The sequence below is a fragment of the Hippoglossus hippoglossus genome, chromosome 19 (assembly GCF_009819705.1).
Source record: "Hippoglossus hippoglossus isolate fHipHip1 chromosome 19, fHipHip1.pri, whole genome shotgun sequence".
NCBI lineage: Eukaryota > Metazoa > Chordata > Actinopteri > Pleuronectiformes > Pleuronectidae > Hippoglossus > Hippoglossus hippoglossus.
The window spans coordinates 560565-570873 of record NC_047169.1 but is presented as its reverse complement, the minus strand read 5'-3'; the positions used below and the strand labels follow the sequence as shown (position 1 = coordinate 570873).

Sequence of the window (10309 nt, the reverse complement as noted above, 5' to 3'; positions counted from 1 at the left end):
GGCGAGGAGGAGCAGGAGGAGGACGAGTGGTTGGACGCATGTGAGGAAGAGGAGGTGGAGGAGGAGGAGGAGGTGAAGGCGGAGTCCAGCGCCCGGGGCAGCAGCAGCGAGGATGGCGTGCACAGCCATGTCTCCAGGTCGGAGAACTTCGAGTAACTCAGCATCTCCAGAACGCTGCAGGAGAGAGAGAGGACAGTAAGTGAGCTTCATTATCACAGGGAGAAGAGATAAAGAATAAAAGAGACGAAGAGGACGCAGAGGACGGAGAGGACGGAGAGGACGAAGAGGACGGAGAGGACGGAGAGGACGGAGAGGACGAAGAGGACGAAGAGAACGGAGAGGACGAAGAGGACAGAGGACGGAGAGGACGGAGAGGACGGAGAGGACGCAGAGGACGGAGAGGACGGAGAGGACGAAGAGGACGGAGAGGACAGAGAGGACGGAGAGGACGGAGAGGATGAAGAGGACGGAGAGGACGGAGAGGACAAAGAGGACGGAGGACGGAGAGGACGGAGAGGACGAAGAGGACGGAGAGGACGCAGAGGACGGAGGACGGAGAGGATGAAGAAGACGAAGAGCACGGAGAGGACGGAGAGGACGAAGAGGACGAAGAGGATGAAGAGGACGAAGAAGACGAAGAGAACGAAGAAGATGAGGAGGACGGAGAAGACCAAGAAGACAACAGGCTCCTCCCAGAGGTCATAAAACAGACGTCACATGTTCGATTCCTCATATTTAACATCTGTGGTGAAAGTGTGAAGCTGAGGAACTGGACGTTGATTGGTCGTTTCCAGCCAATCGGTGTGGATGTGCATCATGAACCTGTAGATTGAACCAATGAATGAACAGAATTCACAGGAAGTAGAAGAAGAAAAGAAAGAAGATGTTTCCTGTACCCCCCCCCTCACCTCTCATCTTTCTCATCAGCTGTTTGGAAGACACATGACGTCAGAACACAGGAGTTCTCAGAGTCCACGGACATCTTCAGCCATATCTGAGGGGGAGGAGCCTGAGTGAGTGAGGTGGTTGGTTAGTTAGCTGGTTGGTTGGTTAGTTGGTTAGTGAGCTAGTGAGTATCTTAAGATGACATCATGTGTTAGAAACCAGCTGGTATCACAGGAGCAGAATGGAGGATGTTGTGTTTTTATAAGTTACTAGTTACTTCAGTTACACCCCCCCCCCCCCCACACACACACACTTTAATGTTAACAATGAAGTTAAGTTAAAGTTAACGTGCACGATGATGCTAAAGTTAACTTGTTAGCGTGCACGTGCACACCGTTTGGACTCGTCAGGGAGTTAAAGAGAAAACACCCGGTGAGTTAAACTTCAGTTCAACTGACACTAACTAACTGTTAACTAACCAGAGTCATCTGACCTCCACTCACACAACTGACTAGTTACACTAACTAGTTACACTGACAGTTTCAAACAGCTCCGCACATTTAAACCAGAGACTGACCGTCAGAGAGGAAACTTCTTCTTCTTCTGCACAAACACCCGCTCCTCTTCTTCTCCTCCTCTTTCTTCTCCTCCTCTTTCTTCTCCTCCTCTTTCTTCTCCTCCTCCCACAGCAGAAACATCTGCTCGGTCACACTGTTCCTGGAAACGTGTCTTTGTCCTGCCTCGAGTCAAACATCCCAAAATACACAGATCCAGAGCAGCGAGGATTCAGGTTTCAGTTCACATCTGGAGCCAGGGCCCCGTCTCAATACTGTTCTCACTGAGCAGCACAGGGCCCCGTCTCAATACTGTTCTCACTGAGCAGCACAGGGCCGGGTCTCAATACTGTTCTCACTGAGCAGCACAGGGCCGGGTCTCAATACTGTTCTCACTGAGCAGCACAGGGCCGGGTCTCAATACTGTTCTCAGTGAGCAGCACAGGGCCGAGTCTCAATACTGTTCTCACTGAGCAGCACAGGGCCCCGTCTCAATACTGTTCTCAGTCAGCAGCACAGGGCCGAGTCTCAATACTGTTCTCAGTCAGCAGCACAGGGCCGGGTCTCAATACTGTTCTCACTGAGCAGCACAGGGCCGGGTCTCAATACTGTTCTCAGTCAGCAGCACAGGGGTGAGTCTCAATACTGTTCTCACTGAGCAGCACAGGGGTGAGTCTCAATACTGTTCTCACTGAGCAGCACAGGGCCGAGTCTCAATACTGTTCTCAGTCAGCAGCACAGGGGTGAGTCTCAATACTGTTCTCACTGAGCAGCACAGGGCCGGGTCTCAATACTGTTCTCAGTCAGCAGCACAGGGGTGAGTCTCAATACTGTTCTCAGTCAGCAGCACAGGGGTGAGTCTCAATACTGTTCTCACTGAGCAGCACAGGGCCGGGTCTCAATACTGTTCTCAGTCAGCAGCACAGGGCCCCGTCTCAATACTGTTCTCAGTCAGCAGCACAGGGCCCCGTCTCAATACTGTTCTCACTGAGCAGCACAGGGCCCCGTCTCAATACTGTTCTCAGTCAGCAGCACAGGGCCGGGTCTCAATACTGTTCTCACTGAGCAGCACAGGGCCCCGTCTCAATACTGTTCTCAGTCAGCAGCACAGGGCCGGGTCTCAATACTGTTCTCACTGAGCAGCACAGGGCCCCGTCTCAATACTGTTCTCAGTCAGCAGCACAGGGCCGAGTCTCAATACTGTTCTCAGTCAGCAGCACAGGGCCCCGTCTCAATACTGTTCTCAGTCAGCAGCACAGGGCCGGGTCTCAATACTGTTCTCACTGAGCAGCACAGGGCCGAGTCTCAATACTGTTCTCACTGAGCAGCACAGGGCCGAGTCTCAATACTGTTCTCACTGAGCAGCACAGGGCCGAGTCTCAATACTGTTCTCACTGAGCAGCACAGGGCCGGGTCTCAATACTGTTCTCAGTCAGCAGCACAGGGCCGAGTCTCAATACTGTTCTCAGTGAGCAGCACAGGGCCGAGTCTCAATACTGTTCTCAGTCAGCAGCACAGGGCCCCGTCTCAATACTGTTCTCACTGAGCAGCACAGGGCCGAGTCTCAATACTGTTCTCACTGAGCAGCACAGGGGTGAGTCTCAATACTGTTCTCACTGAGCAGCACAGGGGTGAGTCTCAATACTGTTCTCAGTCAGCAGCACAGGGCCGGGTCTCAATACTGTTCTCACTGAGCAGCACAGGGCCGAGTCTCAATACTGTTCTCAGTGAGCAGCACAGGGGTGAGTCTCAATACTGTTCTCAGTCAGCAGCACAGGGCCGGGTCTCAATACTGTTCTCACTGAGCAGCACAGGGCCGAGTCTCAATACTGTTCTCACTGAGCAGCACAGGGCCGAGTCTCAATACTGTTCTCAGTGAGCAGCACAGGGCCCCGTCTCAATACTGTTCTCAGTGAGCAGCACAGGGCCGGGTCTCAATACTGTTCTCACTGAGCAGCACAGGGCCCCGTCTCAATACTCTTCTCACTGAGCAGCACAGGGCCGAGTCTCAATACTGTGGCCCCTTGTCCTCGGGCCACAGACAACAGGATCAACTGCTTTGAAATCAAAGGACGAAGAAGCAGTTTAGATTGTAAATAAATATGATTTCCCTTTATCTAAATAATACAGGTTGATTATCTTAAGATGCACAAGATCATTATCAACTTGTAACTTTATAACAGTCACATGTTTACTAATGTAATACACTATGTTGTTTTAATAAAACTTCAAATATGTGAAATTCAATAAAGACATTTGTAGTTCCTTTTACTACCACTAGATGTCAGTATGGTTTCAGCTGATATTCATGTGAACGATTTATCACTGATTTAAAAATAAATTCTTATTGATTTACAGACTTGAACAAAGTGAATATTTGTTATAAAACGTTAGAAACTAATCATCTGATAAATCTCACACACTCTGACACTTCCTGTTTGTGGGACGAGCGTTGATTAACGATTGGTTGTTGATCGGTATCTTTTGACAGATTCCAACAGTTTCAGCTGATTCATCTACTCCAGCTGCAGCTGAGGCTCATGGGAACTGTAGTGTTTTGACTGAATGTAAAAGGTTTGGACGCCTGTGATGTTTCCTGTGATCTGTCGACCTCTGAACTGGGAGAATTTCCTGTCGTCGCTCCAGGGCCACGGCCGCTGGGTGGACGCTCAGCGACAGGAAGTGATGTAATCCTGACATGATGGATCCCACATGAAAACAGGGAATTCCTCTGCCCGTCCAAACCTGGAGCTCCTTCTTTTCCTCCACTGATTCTCTCCATCTGTGTCTCTTCTTCTGTTTCATCTTTCCTTCTGAGATTTCTCTTCACTTTACTTCACAGACGTTTACTTTGTCTTTAAATTAACAAAATCTAACGTGAACTCAGCGATAATTTATCATCAGATTCTGATTTTAAATATTTGTCATAGTCAAGTCAGGATTTTGAATTAAATTAGTCGTTGTCGTGACCTGCAGCTGTTTCACTTTTCACTTCCTGTCTCTCTTTTCTTTATTTGGTTCTTTTTCTTTGTCGCTCAGTTTCCTCTGATGTTAAATCATCTGGTTTCTGCTGAAGCTTCATCAGAAGTGAGAGAGAGGAGACGTGTTTCTTAATGAAAACATATTTTTATCATATGACCTGAGTTCAGTTTCTATTCATTTGATCCTGTTACTGTTTCTTACTTGATTTGATTGTGTCTTTTATCTGATTGCTTTGATTTGTGAAGCCCTTTGTAACCAAGTGCTATTATTATTGTTGTTGTTATCATTACAACGACATTGGGACTATAACATAACAAATATTCATATAATAAATATAAAACCTGTTAAAATGTAGTTTTGATTTTAATCTTTGAAAAGATGATTTTTGGAAAAAAGATAAAACTTAAATTAAAATTCATATGATTTATTTGCTTTGATGATAAAAAGCTGATTTAATATTGATTACAAATTAACTGTGTCTGTGGCGCCACCTTCAGGAAACGATTCAACATTATTTCTCCCTCCACCAGTTGAAAGTTGTTTTCACCTCGTGATGCTGCTGCGTTCACGATCAGAAGGTTTTTCTGAGTAACTGCGACGTGTGAAGCTGAAAAGATGCAAAGTCAACGTTTCCACTTTGTTCCGGATCAAACTGAGCGTCGATCACACCTGTGCTCACAGGAAGGAAGAGAAAGGAAAAGCACCATCTGCTGCAGAGGAAGGACGACGTCTCCAGAGACCAACTGAATAACTCATGGTCTCACACACACTGATGCAGGGAAGACATTTAGTTCTCGTCTGGAAATCAACCTCAGTTTTTATTCAACATCTTGTTTTCCTCAGAATTACTTTCTCTTCAGAATTAAAATCTCCATGAATCCTTCAGGGAAATAAAGGCTGAGAGCCCAGGGGGCTGCTGGGAAATAAATCAACTCAGAGACTGAATAAATAAAACCTGACGAAAAGAAACCTTGATGAGATGAGGTCACAGTTCCTTGTTTTCTCTCTCTCCCTCTGACCCCTGGCTCCGGATCAAAGGACTCAGCGGGGGCCCCTGCTGGCCCCTGACAGGATCAGCAGCAGCAGAGTCTGCTCTGTTTCAAAACGAGTCCAGATGTGTCCAGCTGGAAACTGTGGGGGGGGGGGGGGGAGGTTTAAGATCCATTAAAGTTCACAAATCTAAAAACTGCAGTGAAGGAGCCCACCCAGCTCGCTCCCTGAGGGGGCGGGGTCTAACGTTAACGCCGAAGACGTAGTGAAGCATCACAAAGACCAACTGTCTTTAAACATCGACTGTTTTTTCCTGGAAACTCGATGTTATAAAAGACGAACCTGAACAGGAAAGCCGGTTGTACAACACATGTCCCGCCCCCTCCTGCTAATAAACCAATCATCTGCTTTATAGCAGCCAAACAGGAAACATCAAGCCAATCATGTTGTAGGTCACAACAGTTTAGTTAATTTCAACACATTTTTGAGTCGCCATGTTTCCAGTCAACTCACCGTGTTTCTCTCGCTGTTTCTGTAACGTGATTGGATGGTTTCGGGGGGGCGAGGCGACCGCGTCACGTCTCTGTGGCCGGAGCCGTGACCTTCGCCCCCCCGTGAAGGAGGTCGTCAAGACTCCGTGTTTAACCTGTGGATCAAAGGTTTGAATGAGATTTAACTTTGATTCTTCGCACGTTTTTATTTCTAAACGATTCATAGACAGACGGAGCCTGGCGTTTCCAAGATGGCTGCTTACATCACTCTTCATCCTCCTTTCACGGTCGGCCATGCTTCCTGAAAAAGAGGGTGTGGTCAATGCGGTCCACTCTAGATTATGTAAAGCCCTGTGATTGGCTTATAGACATCCAATCAGATAAGGCTGTGGGTGGAGTCAGGTGACAGAGGCTGCATTTAAAGACCGATGATGTCACAGCAGCAACAAGACAACAGCCCAACATATCCCAGGATTCATTGTGCTTCAGCGACCAACCATTTTATTGGCGCTGGTAAATACTTGAGTATCAAACTCAACCGAGCAGATAACGGACACAAAAAAAACAGGGACAGACGTGGGCGGGACAAGCTGATGACGCCGATCACGGACAGATTCAAGGGATCAAAGCATTTCAGTTCAGTTCGGCCTTCGCAGGGAAGTGGAGACGTGTCGTCCATCTTTATTTATGGTTGATAAAGTTACCTGAGCGCTCCGGGGTCAGTGTTACTGTTTCGAACAAACAGGAAGTGAAGGTGTGTTGACGTGATGCTCGTGGGTTTGTAGATGTTGGACGTGGAGACGGAGCCTCAGAGGACGACACGGGATCAGAACAATAAACCAACCTCAGCTGATTCCTCCCACACGTCTCCAGCTGCAGGGCGGAGGTCATGTGGCTCCATCACTTTCAGATGTTCGGATGCTCTGCTCTCAGTCACAGGAAAAACTGAAGAGACAAAATAAACCTGAAGGAAAGAAATGTTGAAGAGATTTAAGATCAGAAGTGTGTTTACATATTTGTACGAGTGCGTGTTCAGCATGGTGTGTGTGAGTGTGTTTTTAATGGTGTGTTGTTTTGTATTCTTTGTATATTTATGTTGAGGTTTATTCTACTAATAAATGAACAAATGTTTAAATGTTCCGTCTGCAGCAGAGAGCGTCTGAAGAAACATCTGGATCCCGTTTGTCACAGTTTCCTCTTCCATCAGATTATTAGAGATCGCTCAGTGATCAGTGAGATGGTGTGTGGACGGGTTGGTACCAGCCGAAGGAAGGAAAGAGTTAAAACTTTTCTGGTTGGTCCAGTAGGAGGTGGTGAGGAGGAGGAGGAGGGGGAGACGTGGAGGGGAGTCCCCCTCCTCACCCGTTCTTCTATTGATAGACATACTCCCTCATTTCTTCCTGCAGAGACGACGATGCAGAGCGCCGAGGAGCAGAAGGAGCAGAGGAGCAGAGGAGCAGAAGGAGCAGAGGAGCAGAGGAGCAGAGGAGCAGAGGAGCAGAGGAGCAGAAGGAGCAGAGGAGCAGAGGAGCAGAAGGAGCAGAGGAGCAGAGGAGCAGAAGAAGCAGAGGAGCAGAGGAGGAACATGACTGAGTGAGTTCATGAGAATTAAAACTGAGAGAAACCAGAAGCTGCTTTTACTTTTAAACAGAAAACTGCAGCTGCATCATCACAACGTGTGTGTGTGTGTGTGTGTGTGTGTGTGTGTGTGTGTGTGTGTGTGTGTGTGTGTGTGTGTGTGTGTGTGTGTGTGTGTGTGTGCGTGTGTGCGTGTGTGTGTGTGTGTTTCATTTTCAGATTTCATTTTCAGTGGTAAAAGTATCTAAGTAACAAAGTTTTGTGCAGGGAGAAAAGCACTTTGTTTACTTTATTAGTTACAGTTACTAGTTACTTTACTAGTTTAATCTGATTTTAAAATAAAAAATGAAAAATCCTTATAAAACGAATATTCAGCCTCTATAATCTTGTTTTGCTCTTAAGTAAAATGTTTAAATCAACTTCACATTTGATTGAATCGTTAAAGGTGAGTTTGTGCTTTGTCATAAAGATGAAACTAAACATTATAAATGTGACAGTGAAGTTTTCATCAATAACTGTAACTTATCTAAAATATCTCAGATGTAAACGTTGCCCTCTGGTGGTGATGATGTCATTTACAGTCAGAGTCTGAGCAGTAGTGATCATGGGGTGGAGTCTTGGTATCGAGGTCCCGCCCATACACACCCTCGACCAATCCTGAGTCAGTCTCAGCTGTCAATCATGACGTCTCAGCCTGTTTTTATATCATCAAAGAACTGATTCAAACCAAACTGATCAGAAACACTTGAACAAACATCAGAGAGATGAGAACGAGCTGAAACGACAGAAACATCTTTAAACATTTATTTAACAACATGTCCCATCTGCTAACATGGAGGAGGTCTATGACCTATACTGCAGCCAGCCACCAGAGGGCGATTGAAATAATTTGTCTTCACTTTTGGGAGCCGTCATGTCGTCCATCTTTATTTACTGTTTGTGTTTTGACACACTTTCTGTTTCCAGCTAGCTGCTCTGTGATTGGCTGACATCAGTATCAAGATGGCGCACCTCTTTTTCACCAGTAAGATCAACATGGACGACCTCCACTGCAAAGGCGGTCCCAGGATCCCCAGGAGTGCCGTGAAGCCGCCGGCGTCCATCTCTGCCGAGAAGCTGAACCGGGACAAGCCCAGGAAGGACCAAGGCGTTGTCGTGGTGACGCGCGTCCCACACGTCAATGAGGTCCAGCTGACGGCGGCCACTGGTGGTGCCGAGATGTCCTGCTACCGCTGCACCGTGCCGTTTGGCGTGGTTGTCCTTATCGCCGGCATCGTGGTCACGGCCGTTGCGTACACCTTCAACTCTCACGGGTCCACCATCTCAGTGCTGGGGCTGGTGCTGCTGTCCGCCGGCCTGGGACTGCTGGGCTCCAGCGCCATCTGCTGGAGGGTTCGACTGAGGAAGAAGAAGGACAAACGGAGGGAGAGTCAGACTGCCCTCATTGCCAGTCGGGGGTACTGCGTGGCCTGAGGAGAAACACCCAGAAACACTCTGAACGGGGGGGGGGGCCGTGAACCTGAACGCACCAGACTAACTCCGTCCAGCAGGCGGCGTCAGGTTCACACCTCCTGAGGAGATGATGGCGCTGCCGTGGGTCACATGACGCACGACCATACCTCCGCACAGTGGTTGAGCTGGACGACGGACGACGGTTAAACTTTCTTATACAAACGTTCAGTTCTGAGATGAAGAGAAAATAAAAACAATTTCACGATGGATCAGTCGTCACAGAATGAAACTAAAATAACCAACGATCTTAAAACTTTGGTTATTTTCTCAGATTTTTTTTAACTCAAAACAAGACTTTTAATGACGTCACTTTGACTCTGGGAACTTCTGCTGAGAACTTTCTACGGAGGCCCCCAAGGGTCACATGGTGTAAAAGGAATATTGTCATGGAATCGTTGGGATTAAACGGAGCTCAAGGTTTAAAGGAGGTTTGAAGTCAAAACCTGGAAATGATCAAATGCAGCTAAATGAAAGCACAGATTAATAATTCATGTTTATAAAAACAACAATATCTCAATAAAATATCACTTCCTGTTAAACTAGTGAACCAATGCATGTTTGTCATCATACAACTCGGAGGCGAGTCCTTCGACATTTTCAGTTTTAAAAGCTTAAAGAATCAATTGAATGGCTTTTATATGAAACTCTGGCTCATGAAGGTGAAGTGAATGTGCACAGGGGAATATTTAACAACGTTAATTTCAATCTTTGCTTTTATTGAGTCAATAAATGAGTCAGACCCTTGAACGCACCTTGACTGAACTCTGATTATGTGGAAAGAGTTTATATATAAACATGTTCAGTCTGTAACTAAATGCTGCTAATAATCGATATATATTATAATAAAGAAAAGGTACGTTCCAGACGACGTTTCTCTCTGAACGTGGTCGTCTGATTGGCTCTGGTCGTGACCTCCGTATGTTTCTCTGTGTGTGATTGGTTCGTTCTGCAGGATCAAAGGCAGAAAACCTTTAGTTCAGTGTGAATGTTTCTGTTTTCAGACATAAAAACAGAGAAAGTTTGAGCACAGCGTTTCCAGCTCGTCCACACCGGCGTCGGCCCTCATCACCAAAAGCTCTGGAATCTCCTCGTGTTTCCAAGTTGACGTCTTTTTTAAGAATTTCCAACATGTGTCGTTTATCCAAACATGAACCGCAGCAAGTTTGTTGACGTGTTGAGGAAAGAAACATTTTAGTGTTTTTTGCATCAAGTTTAACAGTGAAGTTGTTCATGGTTCATCCTCAGGAGAACACAGACGTCTGAACCACATTCGACGAGGTCTTTGATAATTTCAGGATAGCATCCGGAGTTCAGTTC

The 10309-nt window shown here is 46.7% G+C and overlaps 2 protein-coding genes across 7 annotated transcripts in view; one reads left to right on the top strand and one right to left on the bottom strand.

Moving 5' to 3' along the window:
• The window catches only part of ankfn1 (ankyrin repeat and fibronectin type III domain containing 1), a 48138-nt gene extending 46429 nt beyond the window's left edge, over positions 1–1709 (bottom strand). The window contains exons 1-3 of the mRNA XM_034570137.1: positions 1463–1709; positions 909–1009; positions 1–174 (exon numbers count right to left, since the gene is read on the bottom strand). The exon at positions 1–174 is cut by the window's left edge and continues 51 nt beyond it. Of these exons, the coding sequence (XP_034426028.1) occupies positions 1–174; positions 909–982 (248 nt within the window). The 5' untranslated portion in view covers positions 983–1009; positions 1463–1709. The remainder of the gene's footprint in view (positions 175–908; positions 1010–1462) is intronic.
• Positions 1710–6998: 5289 nt separating this feature from the next.
• On the top strand, positions 6999–9214 carry LOC117753384 (transmembrane protein 100-like). Of its 6 annotated transcripts, XR_004612240.1 has the most exons (4): positions 6999–7154; positions 7309–7372; positions 8447–9035; positions 9071–9214. XR_004612240.1 is itself a non-coding variant. In XM_034571462.1 (2 exons), exon 2 carries the CDS (start codon positions 8483–8485, stop codon positions 8951–8953), a length of 471 nt encoding a protein of 156 aa, XP_034427353.1. In that variant the 5' UTR covers positions 6999–7388; positions 8447–8482; the 3' UTR covers positions 8954–9043. The 6 variants fall into 6 exon arrangements, 1 of the variants encoding a protein (XP_034427353.1); XR_004612239.1 differs by having other exon boundaries at positions 6999–7372; XR_004612238.1 differs by having other exon boundaries at positions 6999–7388.
• Positions 9215–10309: the final 1095 nt, after the last annotated feature.